The following is a 20,278-nucleotide window of genomic DNA, read 5'->3' on the forward strand; positions in this document are numbered from 1 at the left end:
CCCTGGTCTTAGTTAGACTTTTTTATTTGATTCTTAAAGATCCATTACTTATATGTGTGATATTGAAAAAAATGAATGTAAATGACACAAAATATGCCTCTTCTCAAACAAAGTATTCAATTCAGAAATAACCACATGCCAGGAAGAAAGCTGCTGCCGCGTTATACGCTTAAAGTAGTTGACATAGCTGATTTCATTCACTGGTGACAACAAGCCAGATCAGGTTTATCATTCAATGAGCTGACCTAAACTGCACCACTAGGTGGAAGGAGAGGATGTTTGGACATTGAGTTAAGTTGGGACCATTCTCAGTTCAGCTACATAACAGACATGTCCACCATTTTTGGAGTTACTCATCTGACACCTCATTGCTTTTTTGCTCTCATCTTTCAGTCTCTTTATGCTCTGCTTTTTTCTGTTTCCTCCTTTCACTCCCAATCTTTATATCCTTGTTTAAAAACCCGCTTTTCCTCACGTTGACACCCACCTGTCCCACACACCCTACTTACCCATGTCTACAAAGTCTAACCTCCTCCACACTTATGACCAATTGCCCCGTTCTGTCAGCTCCATGAGCCTCATGCGCTCCACTCCGTCTCCCCATCCTCTACCAATGAGTGCCTCCACCTCCCCTATCCCTCCACAGATGGTCTCTTCCACCTCCCCTCTTCCTCTACAGGTCAATTCTTCTAGCCCGTTCCCAGAGCCAAAGCATGGACGGCATTTTTCCAGCGAGTCCACGCACTCCCACTCATCTGCAGAAGATCAGCGTGGAGAGGGCTTGGGCATGGGCACAGGAACAGGCAGCACCAGTACCCACTCCTCAGGTTGCCGGTCTTCACACCGTGAGCGTCGCTCCTGGCAGGACCTCATTGAGACCCCTCTAACCAGCGCAGGGCTGCATTTCCTCCAGACAGCACCGGGAGAGAGCGATTATGGTGGCCTAATGGGGAGCATGGCTGGTGAGATGGGGCTGTACGGAGGACTTGGCAGACAGGGCATGTCGCCAGAGAGACGCAGGCAGGCTACGTTGCCAGTACGAAGGCATCACGCTGCAGAGAGAGACAGGGATCGAGATGGGCCTTTCCCGCTGGAGCGCGGTCCACACACACACAGCTACACACACCGACGTTCCCATAAGCAGCGCAGTCAGAGTCTGCCGAGGAATAGGGACCCATTTGGAGGGAAGCTGATACACTCATCACCTCACATGGAGGAGAGAAGTGAAGATGAGGAGGCAGAGAGGCAGGCCGCAGATATACTCGAGGGTGAGGAGGGTAAGTACATTACACCTTGTCTTTATTATAAGAAATGATAATGAATGATACAGTATACTGTACTGTTGTGCTCAAAGATATCCAAAATAATAGGTGTGCATAATTTTGACTGATTGAATTGAAATTCGTTATGAAAATAAAAAAAACAATTCTTCTTTCCCAAACAGTTGTCTTTTTGTTCTTGTTTAAACAAATATGCTTAAATTATGTGCATTTCTATTTTGTCAGCAGAGGGGCATTACTTAACAAAGCCTTCATTTACATTTTATATTTAGTGACTGCCAAAAAGAGTATTCTAAAGACTGTTAAAATTATAGGAGGTCAATCAGCTCTACAGGAGTGTACTGTAGTGCTTCTTTACAAAACGAACTACCGACCTGACATGCTATTACGATCAATTTGAACATGCAACCTGTTAAAGAAATTTAAGTTTGTATGTTCATCTGTTAGTTTTGTTGTTTAGTTTGTTGTCAGGTTTAAAAGGTCCTGACGCCTTCATTAGACTGAATTAAATGCAGAGAACCAGAGGAATAACCAGGGAAGGTTTTGTCTTTTCTCCATCGCGGATGGGAGGAGAAGCCAGGAGGTGAAATAGGCGTCTTGCCTGTTCAATCTCCCGCACTCTCACTGACTTCTTCGCCCATCCCTCTGGACTTTATTCAGAGAAAAACGAAACTTTTGGAAAGTGAAACTTAAACAAGCGTGTGGGTGTGTCAGTTGTGCGCATGTGTGCTGAAGCAATGATGTGCGTGTCTGTGAGTGTGTGTGTAATTATCATTGATACAAATAGTGTATAAAAAACATGATTAAAAATACACAAACTATTTACATACTCTCACATTTGTCATCTTATCAAGTTTCAAACTATAACTAATCTTACAGGCCCCCTTTGTTGCACATGCATTCGTATCTTTCTGGCCTCAAATTGAACTTTCCTATGGGTGCCAGGTACGGCTCCATTGCAGATGTGACTCCCCAACGTTAGATCCCTTTTCTGTAGGCACCTTCCTTGGGGCGTTGATGACACCTGTTCAAATGGCTAACCCTTAGCAGATAAAGTGAGACTCACTCGCTTCTAAGGCCGTAACTTATGAATTAGGGAGGTTCAGCACAAGGCTTGGTATCTCGAAAGCAACAATATCGTCATGGCCAGAAAGATAACTTGTATGTGTCAGGCCTTGTGAAAATACACCATACACCAAAAGATGTCTTGTAATCTGAAACCATTAGAATAGGCTGGAAGAGTGTGATGGAGTCAAATGTCAAGTTTCCCATTCTGTATTGCATATTCAAATTGCTTATGCTGATGCAAATAAAAACCATGTGTGCAGTCGAACGCGCTGGCTTCGCCTCGGAGTTTGAGGGCTGCCATGCGCGTAAATGACAGACAATCTTGGCTGGTTGATTCATTTGTTCAGGCTTGTTTTGATAGAAACATCCTTAACACAACCCCACACCCCAAGAAAAAAAAATCAACTCTTAACAGAATATCTCTTTTCTGCTTCCCCCCTGGCTACCTCAGACTTGCGGGAGTTGAGAGTTGAAAGCAGAGAAAGGAGGGTTTCAGAGGGGAGAGAGCGACGGGTGTCAGACGGACGTGAACCTGAGCCATTGGATGGGCTAGAGCAGCTGTACCGGGCCCTTGAACAAGCCAACGTCACAGCGCTAGGTGACCCGAGACCCTGTAGCAGGCAGGAACTTCGACGAGGTTTCACTCACAGAGTCAGGGACCCCCTTCTGAACGACAGACTGCACCGCGTCAGAGCGCTCCGCAGCACCTTGAAGGTAGCAAGGAGAGAGGAATTGTTTCCAGAAAATTTTGAATGACAGTAGAGTATAGACACTCATCAAGGAGGAGGAATCCTAATTTGGAACAGCACCAAAAATGTAACCATTTTATAATGTTAATCAGACGCCTGCTCTTTGTCTGGATCTGCACCAAAATGAAATGTCTTCTTCCTTGGCTGATGTTCCGCCTCTCTACATTGTTTTATGGGAAGCAATCAAGCCTTTTTTTTTTGCGTAATCCTGCTAACTAACCAACTACACTACAAGAGCTGTCATTAGAGTGCAGACTTCAGCCAAGGCCGAATGATCCTAATTTAGGTCAGTACCAAATTACTGTTTACACCCTTATAAAGTACAATGGCGCCTCCCAAGTTGTCGTTTCTGGCATACAGTTTGACCTCCGATTTTGTTCAGAATCAGATATTTTCTTCTAATTCACCTTTATACAGTAAATCTTTAAACTGAATTTGGGAGTTGCACTGTAGTTACAATATGCCTTTCTTAATAAGATTCATGTAACATTAACCAGCAAACAAAAATTCCTTCTTAAGTGAAAAAACCTTGGAAGCTTTGCACCTTCATGCAGATGCATTCAGTAATTTAATCGATTCTATTGTGGCTCGTAGCTGACTCCTCCACAAAATTTTGTAAAAAAAAAAAAAAGAAAATGCTGAAGGTGTTTGTGAAATTCTGATAACAAACCCAAAACTCCTTGCCTACCTAACTGGTAAATTCTCCTCCAGGCCAAAGAGTCTGAGCTGGCGGTAATCTGCGCTCTTTTGGAAGACCCTGGCCTTTGCTCCCAGACCTTCAGAGAATGGAAACAGTGGCACAGTGAGCTCTATTCCGACATCTGTCAGCTCAGCACCGGCACCAATGGCCAGGACGATCTCTCCCCGCTGAGCGTTCCCATCATGACCCACACACACTCCTTTATTGAGACCCATGTGTGAGATAGAGAACAGGACTGGACACTATCTATCGCTCTCTCACACTTTTTGTCAAACACACACACACACAGACACCCCCACACACACCAACACACTTTGTAAAGTGTAAATATAGAGGGAACAGTCTGGAATGAGTGTGAGTGTACTTTTGATAACTCTGAGGACCCCACAGGGTGCCTGCTGCATGCCTGAACAGAAACCATTAATCTTCCTTTGTCCGTGGAACTCAGCATAAAGTCCACATGCCTGTCAAGAAGGAAATGGGAGATAATGGGTATGTTTGGACATGTTACTCTAGTGTACATGTCCTTTGTATACTATATTTAGTTTCTGTTCTAAATCTGATTGATTTTAGGGTGGAGGGGTATCTACGTAGCAGCAATACAGAGGAAATCTTTTCACCACAGCACTGTACTTTTGTACTAATGAACTTGCACCCAGAGCCACCAATCCTACCCTTTCACTGTTTTGCTTTGATTTTCTCCCTGCATATCATGACGATAGCGCTATTATTCCAAGTTGATCTGACAGGGCAGTGTGGGAAAAGTAAGCGCAGTGACTTTTGTATAAAGACTGTGAAAGGTTGCCATTAATGCTGTCTCTTTACCAATGAAAACAACTGCTACAGTCAAACAGGAACCATTTTCTATACACACAATTTCAAACTGTGAAAATGTTTATCTGCACAAGGAGTTTAGCTCCTCTGTTTGTGTGCAAATCTACTGTTTAATTTTTAGTTTCTCAGCAACACTATCTCTGTTCTCCATCAGCTTCTCCTTCCATTTTTAATTTGTTTGTTTCTTCTCTTTCTGAGATTGTGTATATGTGTATGCTACTGTGTATACTAATGTAAATGTTTGTGTTCCACTACCACTGTGATTTGCTTTTGGAGAGAACACTGAGAGTATGTATTTGAAAGTGTGCACATTTTTGTTTCGTTAAACTGTGATGGCAAGCGCCATTTTTAAAGGAGTCAGTCACTGCAAAGAATGCACTTTCTATGTATTTTCATCTTATTGGAAACATCGCAGGGTCTGTCTTATTGGCCTCTACCATTGCTGTTCAAAATATCAGGTAAAGGCATCTCATTTTCTGAAGATTTATGTACAGTTGACTAATATATTTAAGCATAGACAAATATATAACTATATTTACGTTTTGTGTCATGAATATAATGTAAAGTATGACGTATTCTATGCCAAGGTTTTGCGTTGTATCCCTCTTAACACTGTTGCTGTCGATGCAGTTGAACTCAGAGCAACCCTGACATCAATTAGAGTGACTTTTATTTGATTTTTTTTGGTGAACAGAAACATAAAGATTGACCCATAGACATTCTCCTGGTTTGGCATTGCATGAAAAGGCCTGGGACTGATTTAGTTGGACAGGGTAAAATAATGTGGATCATTTTTATCAATTCTTATATACTACTCCGTATGTTTGCAGGACTGATTGACTTGTAGCGCATGATACACACAAGAGTACCATTGAAGTATGATTTTGACTTTTGTGTTTTGAGATTCGAGGACTTCCTGTGTTAAGACATGCATTGCACAGCAACTGGAAGATGGGGGTGGACAGTCTATAAAATCAGCATAGGATGCATTCCCTCGCATCCTAAAAGGAAGTGAAAAGAATTTAGTTTATGCACCTCAGAGTGAGCCGAAGTTACAAACTTACTGTCACAAGAAAAGCTTGTTCACACTCAGTTTTTCAATATATTAGTTATGTCTGCCCTACATCGGGCTAAGGACTCAATAGTGCCCCCTGGAGTGAACAACTCTCAATCGTGTAGCACCTACTGCATCAAGCACTATATTTAGGTATGCTTCACCTTCTACTGTCATTCTTTTCGAATAGCTTTTGTTTGTATCATCATCTTACACGCTTGTGAAATATCAAACACACCCCCAATATAAAGTTGTGTTTTTTGAATGGTTTATTTGAGAGTACCACAATGAAACTAAATGATGCAAGCACTTTCCTTGTGCCTCCCAACCCTCTCTTTGGCAACATCGTCAGTCTATACCGGACTTCCTACATACACATAGCTGTAGACGAATGGGAATGCAGTCTTGGTCTGCAGATGTCTTATCATTGTTTAGTTTGTTCTCGTTTTTCCCCCCACCTGCTACTCAGCGATACAACAACTTGACTGTAGACATACAGAAGACAAGTTCTGATTTGTGGCCACAGACTGTGTTATCACCCCCTCATCTTTGTGTGTGTAGACCTGCAGAACCAGGCCGAAAAGGGAGATTCACTGTGTGTCCTTTCAGGGGTGTACACCTCATGGTACATTGCACAGGTGTGTAAGATGTAAGTTGCACTGCGACATAAAAAAGGAACATATTGCTCTTTTTCAAGGATGATATTAACTTACTTTAATTCTGTACAATAAACGGACTAAAGATGTTATTAATAAAAACAGACAAGTACATTTATTCTTCCTAAAGTAGCCTTTTTTGTTTCATATATATGCGTATATATTACAAAAAAATACAGATTGTAAGTTGTTAAACTTTGACTCCAATAAACTGAATCCTCTGCACTATGAGCTTGCTTTTGCTTATATGCCTCAGTCTTGTTGGAATTACTGAAAAACGGGCCACATTCGATCATTCAATATTTCACTTAATTTGAGAAAGTGCAACCGTTTTTCTACACCTAATTTTACTAGATTACCTATACTCTATGTTGCAAATTCATGCTAGTAGTAACAACCCTCCCATTCCACCGTTCAAATGTTATCCAATGGATATTTGCATTACATTGAAAATGTCCAAAGTAATGTTCATTTACAAAAACACAAACGTGACTAAATAAAACCTATGGATGCATCCAAAAAAGTAATAGTGTCAGAGAGAGAGAGAGAGAGAGAGATTACAATAACGTGCAGTGCTATTATTTTACTGTAGATGGCAGTAGCTTAGTTTGGAGAAGTCGAAACTGCAGAGTGTAGCTGTCCAGTAAAGAAGAAGGTGGATTGGTGTCATGGCGGCCAAGGTGAATCTTCGTCGAGCATTTTATGGGGCCATTGATTGGCTACAAATTACGAGGAAGTGAAATCCTCATTCGGTGAATCCGCGTGCATGGTTTAAGTCACGTGGCTCTGTAGCAGCAGCTTAGCAAACATTTATTTTTATTTTTTTCTCTCTCAAATATGGACAAGTCTCCCATCTTGGCAAGTAATTTAATAGAAAGACCCAAGCCTGGAAGCGATTCAGCATTGGATAAAACTGACATTGCTCAAAATTACAATATAAAAATGTGCTGCTGTGACGGGCAGTTCCCTGACAATTCTATTCCACCACAAACCATTTGAAGGTCTAGGACTCCACAAGCACATCTACTGCTATAGAAATATATTTGAGCAATACACTCATGAAACTCTCGACAAGTTGAGTCCCATTGACAGAGCAAGTGAACGGTGGCAAGCCCTCACCAACCCATCGCTAAAAATGTATGCGAAGGCTACATCTTTGCCGAGGTTCTTTCACGCGTGCCTTGCCGGAGTTCAAGATGGATGGGGTTGGAACCCACCAGGTGTCAGGCCAGATCCAGATAGTTGACCATTTTACGGTTGTATTTACATTTTTACACAAAATTTGCTTCTCATTTAAGTTTGTCCATTTTTAAAAAGTGGCAATATATTCATTACCTAACAAATGTAAATGCACCCGAATTAGCTTAGAGCTAGTTTTCAACTTCAGTCAACTTGCCTTATGATAAACACGATAGTACAAATAAATAATAGACAGAGCATCAGGCATCATCAAAAAGCATTAATAAATACAATAAAAGGCTAAATTAATACCAAATACAAACAATGAAACAGAACTGCTATTCATAGTAGTCTTGCTAGTGGTTACCTAGTTGAGCATAAACAAGCCAGACCTTTACGTTAAACTTGATATGATGGAAACTGGTTGATTGTGGGGCTGTATTATATTGTTGTGATGCTCTGAATGAGAATACTGCTGGACTGGATGATGTTCTTGAAAATGGAATTGTATCATCTCTTTATCAGCACCTCTGGTAGCTGATTAGAATTTTCCAAAATTGGATAGTGGAAGAGGAGCGGAACAATGTAATTAATTTTATGAAGTGACTCCAGTGGCTTCAGTACTGTGGTCTGTGCATTGGACAAGCTTAACATACAGGATGAGATGTGGCACTCAATGATAAAAAAAAAAAAAAAAAGTTTATTGCTGCTGTTGACAGTGTGTCTCTAATATGCAAATTTGAAAGTGAACTTTATTTTCTTGCAAACTTTGAGTGCTCTAAAGCTGAGATTTGTGTCCACGTTGATACCCAAGTATTGGTCTTCTGTAACGCTTTGTACCTTCACCCCACAGACAAAGATGTCTGGATTTGTAAATGAATTGTTTTGGGAAAAGAACAGAGTTCAATAAGGTTTGACTGTAAACAGCATTGATTCAGCCAAGATGTAATTTCCCGAATTGCATCAGTTAGTTTAGTTGCAACCTCCCCTGATGTCATCCGATGCTCCAGAATAACTATCATCTGGGAGAGATCATGTCTTTAATACACTTGCTAAATAAAAGTAAGTGGCCATAGTACAGAGTCTTGTGGAATGCCAGTTATCTGTAAAACCATTGTATACATGATTAGCTGTTTTGACTACCCAGGAATGAGATGTGAAGTTAGGATTTTATTAGTCTAAGATAGTCTGTAGAAAAAATTAAGTAGTTTCTTTCATAGAACTGAGTGATTAAACGGGTCGTCGACACTGCTCTTGACCTATGTGGCTGCAAATTATATTTCTTCAAGGGAGGTTTTGCCCCAGGTTGTCTGAACTGTTTTCTTGGAATTATGGCTTTTTATAAAACGGCGTCTTGCTTTGCCCCATAGCATTTATCACACTTAAACCCACCACCATAATTTTATGAAGCACATCCGCTCTTCAACAATTCAGCATAATCTTTAGCAAGCATTGTCACATAATTTTAGAAATGGTTCAGCAATCTGATACATTTTGATACACACATTTTCCCACTTAAGTCGATTTAGCTTCATGGCAACGCTTAAATTGAAAGCAATAAAAGTACTTTTGCATCCCGAAATAGGTGTCGGAGAGCAGAAGCCAGCATTGTTGCTTTAGATACACAATTGTGTAAACAAGTGCCGTAAGCATAATACAAAAGTCAGACTAGCCAACAGATTATATAAAAGAGATGTTTGACTATAACTTAATGTGTTACTTGTGGATTGTTTGCCCAACATGCGGCGGCACGGATGTTGACTGGTTAGCACGTTGGCCTCAGTCATGGGTTTGATTCTGTGGATGGTGTTTCGTCTATGTGTGCCCTGCAATTGGTTGGCAACTAGTTCAGGGTGTCCCCCACCAACTGCCCGAGATAGCTGGGATAGGCTCCATCACCCCCGCGACCCTTGTAGGAGAATCGGTACAGATAATAGATGTAAGGGTGCCCAACATGTCTCCTCTGCCTGACTGTGTAGACTCTGTTGCCATTTTTAAATCTTGGGTCGTCATTAAGGAGAGAATTAAATAAATTGTCCAAAATATTCACAAAAATCAATTAAAACAACCTATATAGCATAGGTGTCAAACTTGAACTTGAACCGGTCTGCCACATTTCATACGGCCCGCAAAGACCATCTTCATGTCACGTGCTAAATTATTAAAATTGCAAGTTGTCTTCACTGTTAAATAAAATGTGCCGTATTTTCCGGCCCATAGGCGCTCTTTAAAGTCCCGAATCTTCTCCCAAAACGCGCCTTGTAAAGCACCTTGTAAAGCGACGCGCCCATTATATCTACTAAGCATCACTCGCGACCATCAACCCTTTTACTCATTGGGCTGTTCAGAGTGCATGTTAGCATAGCCTGCTGGACAAAGCCTGAGTCATCTATGCTGCTAATTGACCGTGACTTATACATTAAGTGACTATGGTGTTTGGGTGATGGTGTAGGAGAAAGCTGGACAAAAGGGCAGCTGTCCACAATGTTGTAGTCTGTCTTATCATTTATGTTATTGCAAGCAAGAAACGTCCCAGGTTTAGACAACAGACCAAAAGCCCAACGCACAACAGCACATCTCTCCAAACAGCCATGTGATTGGCTGAGTCTTAGTTTCTCCCAGAAGCCATTGCTGTTTAGCTAAGGCTGAGTGGCTCCCAAGAAGCCATTGCTATAATCTTTTTGTGTTATTTTTATTTCTTTTCGGCATATTGATGGCATGAGAGATACATGTTTTGTGTTAATCTCATTTCTTTGTTTCATTGTTTGCTTATAAACTGAGTTTTTTTTTTTTTTATTTGAAACCGTGACTCTAAGAAGTGTGGTGACCAGTAAAGTCCCTCCCCTGACGTTATCGAGTAGACTGTTGCTCTGTCACCCTTGGGTGTGTGAAGCTAAAGAGTTACACAGTGACTCCTGACAGACCGCTCGTCACTTGTCTCTCTTCTGGGTTGACACCTCTGGTACAATGGACCTGTTGCTGCTTCTGGCGTTAATAGCGGCGCTGACCGTGCTGGCTACACTGGCGGCGATGACGGTGCTGATGTCGCTGGCGCCGTTCGTGGGAATGCTGATACTGCTGGCATTGCTGTCGCCGCTGTCACTGCTGTCGCAGATGAATTTGCGGTTGCTACTGCTGCTGCTGATGCTGCCGCTGCTGCTGCCGCTGCTGCTGCTTCCGCTGCTGCTTCCGCTTCTGCCGTCATTGCTAATGCGCTGATGTTCCTATAACTGTTGCTGATGCTGTCTCCGCTGTTGTTGCCGCTTTTACTGTTGCTGTTGCCGCTGGTGTTGCCGCTGGTGCGGCCTTTACTTTATGAACGTCTGATTCTTTCATAAACTTCTCTCAAGTCACCAGTATTTTATTTATAAAACACTTTAAACAACGTATAACAACCATTTTATGAGTGCTGTACATTGAGCAAAAATAACAACAAACAATAAAACAAACTAATAATGAAGACAGTGAAAAGTACAAAAACAGTAAAACCAAAACCACCAGGAGGTGCCACTTTTACACCAGATCCTGCACTCTTGGACTTCGGCCAGTCCAGTCCTGAGGATGAAGACCTGTACAGCACTCGCTGATAAAACTGGCTATCACACATCTCATCCAGATTGACACACACTGTTATCACACAGCCGAGAGCATTTTTTTTCGTCAGAAAACGCTAAAATTCCTGCCGCAACATTTTACTTTGTTGAGTAAAAACCAAAAACATTGGGTTTAGATATTTCTGTGGAAGAACAGATGTGTGCGTGTGTCCTACAGATGGCCGACTGTGTAATTCTGACACTCAGCAACTATTTGCTCATATGCTGCAGTCCTGATTGCACAATGCAGCTCGGCAACATGTTGAACAGTTGGAATGCTCTATGCCATCTAAAATGATCATGAAAAAAGGATGGATCTAAAGTTGTGCAATTCTTTTCGCCAAAAAATGTCTTCACTTTTTGAGCAAAGAAGTGAAATAAAGCTATATTTTTCATGGACTCATGTTCGAGTGTGTTATCTCCTTCCACAACAATCAATTAACCACAATTTCTATGAATAGAAACTGTTGTGGGTAGTTCATTTTGAATTATATAAGAGAAGAACGCTGAGGCAGGCTTTGACTGCCTGAGCAAACACAAATTTGGACAGTGCTTACCTGCTTTTATTTGCACAATCAAACAGGATAAGACTGAGACAAAAATTGTGCAGTAGAGGGAAAGAAGCCTTTTATGGAGGCATAGATAAAATTCTCCTCTTAAAAAAAACCCTAATAGCTCATCAAAAAAAACTACTGTATATTTTTACCTCATAAAATAAAGATGGACCAATTTGTATTCATTTAAGTTTAGATTACCGTATTTTTACGGCGCAACACCTGTTGAGAGTGCTATTTTCTGTCTTTGAAGCACATACTGGGCGCGCTGCCTTCCAAGGCGCTAGCTCGGCTGCTATTAGCTTAGCTATTGTTAGCTTAGCTACTCGTGCTGGCTGCTGTGATCTTAGCTACTCGCGCTGGGCCTTTGCGCTATTGAAATTGCACCATTTCTTTGACAGTTACCATAAAACCATCGACAATCGCTGTCACTGACAACAACTTGAACCAATAACAAGTGTCTTGCCAATAGTCAACATTAGGGGAGGGACTCCTTAGAGTCACGGTTTCAAATCAAGACAAAAAAAAAACTCAGCATAGAAGCAAACAAGGAAACAAAGAAATAAGATTAACACAAAACATGTATCTCTCATGCCATCAATATACCCAAAAGAAATAAAAGTAACACAAAATGATTATAGCAATGGCTTCTTGGGAGCCACTCAGACTCAGCCAATCACATGGCTGTTTAGAGAGATGTGCTGTTATGCTTTGGGCTTTTTGTCTGTTGTCTCAACCTGGGACGTTTCTTGCTTGCAATAACAAATGACAAGACAGAGTACAACTTTGTGGACAGCTGCCCTTTTGTCCAGCTTTCTCCTACACCATCACCCAAACACCATATTCGCGTAATGTATAGTCACGGCTGGCTTGAGTGGCCCTCAAGAAGCCATTGCTATAATCATTTTGTGTTACTTTTATTTCTTTTGGGTATATTGATGGCATGAGAGATACATGTTTTGTGTTAATCTTATTTCTTTGTTTCCTTGTTTGCTTCTATGCTGAGTTTTTTTTTTGTTTTGATTTGAAACCGTGACTCTAAGGAGTGTGGTGAACAGTGAAGTTCCTCCCCTGTCGTTGTCTACTAGACTCTTTCCAATACCCCTAATGGGCAGAGTCATTGTTAATGACGCTGATTGTCAGTTGTGAGATAACATCTGTCATTGAGATGGGGCGATTGCCTATGGTATTGAGGTAAAGTGAGATGCAATTGACTTTGTCATCGTGAATAGCCGAGCTATTGCCGAGCTATTGCCATGCTAACCGCAGCGGAGCTACCTCCTTGTGTGGCGGCGCGCCCAGTGTATGCTTCAAAGACAGAAATAGCGCCCTGGTATTTAAGAGAAGAAAGCTGAGGCAGGTTTGACTGCCTGAGAAAACACAAATTTGGACAGTGCTTACCTGCTTTTATTTGCGCAATCAAACAGGATAAAAATGAGACAAAAATTGTGCAGTAGAGGGAAAGAAGCCTTTTATGGAGGCATAGATAAAATTCTCCTCTTAAAAAAAACCTAATAGCTCATCAAAAAAAACTACTGTATATTTTTACTTTATAAAATAAGGATGGACCAATTTTTATTACCGTATTTTCACAGTCATAGGATGCGCTGCCTCAAAGGGCGCAACACCTGTTGAGGGTGCTATTTCGGTCTTTGAAGCATATACTGGGCAAGCCGTAGGCGCTAGCTCGGCTGCTGTTAGAATAGCAATAGCTCGGGTGCTCACACTGACACAGCCGCTTGTAACTCACTTTACCTCAATAACATAAGCAATTGCTCCAGTTCAATGACAGACACCATGACACCATTGACAATTGTCAATTGTCTGCTTAACAACGTCAGGGGAGGGACTTCACTGGTCACGACACTCCTTAGAGTCACGGTTTCAAATCAAAACAAAAAAAAAAAACTCAGCATACAAGCAAACAATGAAACAAAGAAATAAGATTAACACAAAACATGTATCTCTAATGCCATCAATATACCCAAAAGAAATAAAAACAACACAAAAGCCACTCAGCCTTAGCTAATTCCAAGCAATGGATTCTGGGAGCCACTCAGACCCACAATCCCATAGCTGTTTAGAGAGATTTGCATGGCTGTTTAAAGAGATGTGCTGTTATACTTTGGGCTTTTTGCAGTCTGTTGTTTAAACCTGGGACGTTTCTTGCTTGCAATAACATAAATGAGAAGACAGACTACAACATTGTGGACAGCTGCCCTTTTGTCCAGCTTTCTCCTACACCATCACCCAAACACCATAGTCACATAATGTATAAGTCACGGTCAATTTCAAGCATAGACAACTCTCACTTTGACCAACAGGGTGTGCTAACATGTACTCCAAACAGATTATTGAATTGAAGGATTGATGGTCGCGAGTGGTACTTTGTCCATGTAATGAGCGCAGTCACCTTACAAGGCAGCTTTGTGCTAAGGGGAAATTTTGGAACTCTAGAGTGCGCCTAATGGCTGCTCGGTCTTTGAAGCACATATTGGGCGCGCTGCCTTCCAAGGTGCTAACTCGGCTGCTGTTAGCTCAGCTATTGTTAACTTAGCTAGTCGAGCTGTGTGCTGTTATCTTAACTACTCGCGCTGGGCCATTGCGCCATTGAAATTGCACCCTTTCTATGACAGCTACCATGAAACCATTGACAATTGCTGTCACTGACAACAACTTTAACCAATGACAAATGTCTTGGCAATAGTCAACGTCAGGGGAGTGACTTCACTGGTCACCACACTCCTTAGAGTCACGGTTTCAAATCAAAACAAAAAAAAAAACTTAGCATAGAAGCAAACAAGGAAACAAAGAAATAAGATTAACACAAAATATATCACCCTGGTCTTAGTTAGACTTTTTTATTTGATTCTTAAAGATCCATTACTTATATGTGTGATATTGAAAAAAATGAATGTAAATGACACAAAATATGCCTCTTCTCAAACAAAGTATTCAATTCAGAAATAACCACATGCCAGGAAGAAAGCTGCTGCCGCGTTATACGCTTAAAGTAGTTGACATAGCTGCTTTCATTCACTGGTGACAACAAGCCAGATCAGGTTTATCATTCAATGAGCTGACCTAAACTGCACCACTAGGTGGAAGGAGAGGATGTTTGGACATTGAGTTAAGTTGGGACCATTCTCAGTTCAGCTACATAACAGACATGTCCACCATTTTTGGAGTTACTCATCTGACACCTCATTGCTTTTTTGCTCTCATCTTTCAGTCTCTTTATGCTCTGCTTTTTTCTGTTTCCTCCTTTCACTCCCAATCTTTATATCCTTGTTTAAAAACCCGCTTTTCCTCACGTTGACACCCACCTGTCCCACACACCCTACTTACCCATGTCTACAAAGTCTAACCTCCTCCACACTTATGACCAATTGCCCCGTTCTGTCAGCTCCATGAGCCTCATGCGCTCCACTCCGTCTCCCCATCCTCTACCAATGAGTGCCTCCACCTCCCCTATCCCTCCACAGATGGTCTCTTCCACCTCCCCTCTTCCTCTACAGGTCAATTCTTCTAGCCCGTTCCCAGAGCCAAAGCATGGACGGCATTTTTCCAGCGAGTCCACGCACTCCCACTCATCTGCAGAAGATCAGCGTGGAGAGGGCTTGGGCATGGGCACAGGAACAGGCAGCACCAGTACCCACTCCTCAGGTTGCCGGTCTTCACACCGTGAGCGTCGCTCCTGGCAGGACCTCATTGAGACCCCTCTAACCAGCGCAGGGCTGCATTTCCTCCAGACAGCACCGGGAGAGAGCGATTATGGTGGCCTAATGGGGAGCATGGCTGGTGAGATGGGGCTGTACGGAGGACTTGGCAGACAGGGCATGTCGCCAGAGAGACGCAGGCAGGCTACGTTGCCAGTACGAAGGCATCACGCTGCAGAGAGAGACAGGGATCGAGATGGGCCTTTCCCGCTGGAGCGCGGTCCACACACACACAGCTACACACACCGACGTTCCCATAAGCAGCGCAGTCAGAGTCTGCCGAGGAATAGGGACCCATTTGGAGGGAAGCTGATACACTCATCACCTCACATGGAGGAGAGAAGTGAAGATGAGGAGGCAGAGAGGCAGGCCGCAGATATACTCGAGGGTGAGGAGGGTAAGTACATTACACCTTGTCTTTATTATAAGAAATGATAATGAATGATACAGTATACTGTACAGTTGTGCTCAGAAGTTTACACACCTGAGAGCAGGCATGTCGAGCTCCGGTCCTCGTGGGCCCCTTTCCTGCCTGTTTTCCATGTCTCCCTCACCAGCAAATTGTGCAGAAGCATGATAATGATCCTGATCATTTGAAGCAGGTCTGTTAGACAGCGCTGCCCGAGCCGTATGTAAACCTTTGAGCACAAATGTCTATCTGTCAACTTGTGGTGACTGGCGATTTATAAAATACTGTTGTGCTCAAAGATATCCAAAATAATAGGTGTGCATAATTTTGACTGATTGAATTGAAATTCGTTATGAAAATAAAAAAAATAATTCTTCTTTCCCAAACAGTTGTCTTTTTGTTCTTGTTTAAACAAATATGCTATAATGATGTGCATTTCTATTTTGTCAGCAGAGGGGCATTACTTAACAAAGCCTTCATTTACATTTTATATTCAGTGACTGCCAAAAAGAGTATTCTAAAGACTGTTAAAATTATAGGAGGTCAATCAGCTCTACAGGAGTGTACTGTAGTGCTTCTTTACAAAACGAACTACTGACCTGACATGCTATTACGATCAATTTGAACATGCAATCCCACACCCCAAGAAAAGAAAAATCAACTGTTAACAGAATATCTCTTTTCTGCTTCCCCCCTGGCTACCTCAGACTTGCGGGAGTTGAGAGTTGAAAGCAGAGAAAGGAGGGTTTCAGAGGGGAGAGAGCGACGGGTGTCAGACGGACGTGAACCTGAGCCATTGGATGGGCTAGAGCAGCTGTACCGGGCCCTTGAACAAGCCAACGTCACAGCGCTAGGTGACCCGAGACCCTGTAGCAGGCAGGAACTTCGACGAGGTTTCACTCACAGAGTCAGGGACCCCCTTCTGAACGACAGACTGCACCGCGTCAGAGCGCTCCGCAGCACCTTGAAGGTAGCAAGGAGAGAGGAATTGTTTCCAGAAAATTTTGAATGACAGTAGAGTATAGACACTCATCAAGGAGGAGGAATCCTAATTTGGAACAGCACCAAAAATGTAACCATTTTATAATGTTAATCAGACGCCTGCTCTTTGTCTGGATCTGCACCAAAATGAAATGTCTTCTTCCTTGGCTGATGTTCCGCCTCTCTACATTGTTTTATGGGAAGCAATCAAGCCTTTTTTTTTTGCGTAATCCTGCTAACTAACCAACTACACTACAAGAGCTGTCATTAGAGTGCAGACTTCAGCCAAGGCCGAATGATCCTAATTTAGGTCAGTACCAAATTACTGTTTACACCCTTATAAAGTACAATGGCGCCTCCCAAGTTGTCGTTTCTGGCATACAGTTTGACCTCCGATTTTGTTCAGAATCAGATATTTTCTTCTAATTCACCTTTATACAGTAAATCTTTAAACTGAATTTGGGAGTTGCACTGTAGTTACAATATGCCTTTCTTAATAAGATTCATGTAACATTAACCAGCAAACAAAAATTCCTTCTTAAGTGAAAAAACCTTGGAAGCTTTGCACCTTCATGCAGATGCATTCAGTAATTTAATCGATTCTATTGTGGCTCGTAGCTGACTCCTCCACAAAATTTTGTAAAAAAAAAAAAAGAAAATGCTGAAGGTGTTTGTGAAATTCTGATAACAAACCCAAAACTCCTTGCCTACCTAACTGGTAAATTCTCCTCCAGGCCAAAGAGTCTGAGCTGGCGGTAATCTGCGCTCTTTTGGAAGACCCTGGCCTTTGCTCCCAGACCTTCAGAGAATGGAAACAGTGGCACAGTGAGCTCTATTCCGACATCTGTCAGCTCAGCACCGGCACCAATGGCCAGGACGATCTCTCCCCGCTGAGCGTTCCCATCATGACCCACACACACTCCTTTATTGAGACCCATGTGTGAGATAGAGAACAGGACTGGACACTATCTATCGCTCTCTCACACTTTTTGTCAAACACACACACACGCAGACACCCCCACACACACCAACACACTTTGTAAAGTGTAAATATAGAGGGAACAGTCTGGAATGAGTGTGAGTGTACTTTTGATAACTCTGAGGACCCCACAGGGTGCCTGCTGCATGCCTGAACAGAAACCATTAATCTTCCTTTGTCCGTGGAACTCAGCATAAAGTCCACATGCCTGTCAAGAAGGAAATGGGAGATAATGGGTATGTTTGGACATGTTACTCTAGTGTACATGTCCTTTGTATTCTATATTTAGTTTTTGTTCTAAATCTGATTGATTTTAGGGTGGAGGGGTATCTATGTAGCAGCAATACAGAGGAAATCTTTTCACCACAGCACTGTACTTTTGTACTAATGAACTTGCACCCAGAGCCACCAATCCTACCCTTTCACTGTTTTGCTTTGATTTTCTCCCTGCATATCATGACGATAGCGCTATTATTCCAAGTTGATCTGACAGGGCAGTGTGGGAAAAGTAAGCGCAGTGACTTTTGTATAAAGACTGTGAAAGGTTGCCATTAATGCTGTCTCTTTACCAATGAAAACAACTGCTACAGTCAAACAGGAACCATTTTCTATACACACAATTTCAAACTGTGAAAATGTTTATCTGCACAAGGAGTTTAGCTCCTCTGTTTGTGTGCAAATCTCCTGTTTAATTTTTAGTTTCTCAGCAACACTATCTCTGTTCTCCATCAGCTTCTCCTTCCATTTTTAATTTGTTTGTTTCTTCTCTTTCTGAGATTGTGTATATGTGTATGCTACTGTGTATACTAATGTAAATGTTTGCGTTCCACTACCACTGTGATTTGCTTTTGGAGAGAACACTGAGAGTATGTATTTGAAAGTGTGCGCATTTTTTGTTTCGTTAAACTGTGATGGCAAGCGCCATTTTTAAAGGAGTCAGTCACTGCAAAGAATGCACTTTCTATGTATTTTCATCTTATTGGCAACATCGCAGGGTCTGTCTTATTGGCCTCTACCATTGCTGTTCAAAATATCAGGTAAAGGCATCTCATTTTCTGAAGATTTATGTACAGTTGACTAATATATTTAAGCATAGACAAATATATAACTATATTTACGTTTTGTGTCATGAATATAATGTAAAGTATGACGTATTCTATGCCAAGGTTTTGCGTTGTATCCCTCTTAACACTGTTGCTGTCGATGCAGTTGAACTCAGAGCAACCCTGACATCAATTAGAGTGACTTTTATTTGATTTTTTTTGGTGAACAGAAACATAAAGATTGACCCATAGACATTCTCCTGGTTTGGCATTGCATGAAAAGGCCTGGGACTGATTTAGTTGGACAGGGTAAAATAATGTGGATCATTTTTATCAATTCTTATATACTACTCCGTATGTTTGCAGGACTGATTGACTTGTAGCGCATGATACACACAAGAGTACCATTGAAGTATGATTTTGACTTTTGTGTTTTGAGATTCGAGGACTTCCTGTGTTAAGACATGCATTGCACAGCAACTGGAAGATGGGGGTGGACAGTCTATAAAATCAGCATAGGATGCATTCCCTCGCATCCTAAAAGGAAGTGAAAAGAATTTAGTTTATGCACCTCAGAGTGAGCCGAAGTTACAAACTTACTGTCACAAGAAAAGCTTGTTCACACTCAGTTTTTCAATATATTAGTTATGTCTGCCCTACATCGGGCTAAGGACTCAACAGTGCCCCTGGAGTGAACAACTCTCAATCGTGTAGCACCTACTGCATCAAGCACTATATTTAGGTATGCTTCACCTTCTACTGTCATTCTTTTCGAATAGCTTTTGTTTGTATCATCATCTTACACGCTTGTGAAATATCAAACACACCCCCAATATAAAGTTGTGTTTTTTGAATGGTTTATTTGAGAGTACCACAATGAAACTAAATGATGCAAGCACTTTCCTTGTGCCTCCCAACCCTCTCTTTGGCAACATCGTCAGTCTATACCGGACTTCCTACATACACATAGCTGTAGACGAATGGGAATGCAGTCTTGGTCTGCAGATGTCTTATCATTGTTTAGCTGGTTCTCGTTTTTCCCCCCACCTGCTACTCAGCGATACAACAACTTGACTGTAGACATACAGAAGACAAGTTCTGATTTGTGGCCACAGACTGTGTTATCACCCCCTCATCTTTGTGTGTGTAGACCTGCAGAACCAGGCCGAAAAGGGAGATTCACTGTGTGTCCTTTCAGGGGTGTACACCTCATGGTACATTGCACAGGTGTGTAAGATGTAAGTTGCACTGCGACATAAAAAAGGAACATATTGCTCTTTTTCAAGGATGATATTAACTTACTTTAATTCTGTACAATAAACGGACTAAAGATGTTATTAATAAAAACAGACAAGTACATTTATTCTTCCTAAAGTAGCCTTTTTTGTTTCATATATATGCGTATATATTACAAAAAAATACAGATTGTAAGTTGTTAAACTTTGACTGCAATAAACTGAATCCTCTGCACTATGAGCTT

At 41.8% G+C, this 20,278-nt stretch overlaps 2 protein-coding genes across 6 annotated transcripts in view; both read left to right on the forward strand.

The window, feature by feature from the left end:
• The window catches only part of LOC148337898 (uncharacterized), a 30,863-nt gene extending 19,351 nt beyond the window's left edge, over positions 1-11,512 (forward strand). For 2 of the 5 annotated variants that reach the window (XM_088293338.1, XM_088293344.1), the window contains exons 8-9: positions 2,800-3,062; positions 3,809-6,569. The gene's annotated coding sequence lies outside the window, so the exon portion shown is untranslated. Of the gene's footprint in view, positions 1-523; positions 1,273-2,799; positions 3,384-3,808; positions 6,570-11,021 lie in introns of those variants that run through there. The other 3 variants (XM_088293339.1, XM_088293343.1, XM_088293342.1) reach the window with 3 other exon arrangements.
• Positions 11,513-14,717: 3,205 nt separating this feature from the next.
• LOC148337899 (connector enhancer of kinase suppressor of ras 2-like) lies at positions 14,718-19,701 on the forward strand. Its single transcript, XM_088295120.1, has 3 exons — positions 14,718-15,783; positions 16,503-16,765; positions 17,511-19,701. Exons 1-3 carry the CDS (start codon positions 15,018-15,020, stop codon positions 17,718-17,720), a joined length of 1,239 nt encoding a protein of 412 aa, XP_088151246.1. The 5' UTR covers positions 14,718-15,017; the 3' UTR covers positions 17,721-19,701.
• The last annotated feature ends 577 nt before the right edge of the window (positions 19,702-20,278 follow it).

The sequence above is a fragment of the Idiotropiscis lumnitzeri genome, chromosome 4, assembly GCF_059441095.1.
Source record: "Idiotropiscis lumnitzeri isolate Australia: NSW breed Sydney's pygmy pipehorse chromosome 4, RoL_Ilum_1.0, whole genome shotgun sequence".
In the NCBI taxonomy this organism is placed as follows: Eukaryota; Metazoa; Chordata; class Actinopteri; order Syngnathiformes; family Syngnathidae; genus Idiotropiscis; species Idiotropiscis lumnitzeri.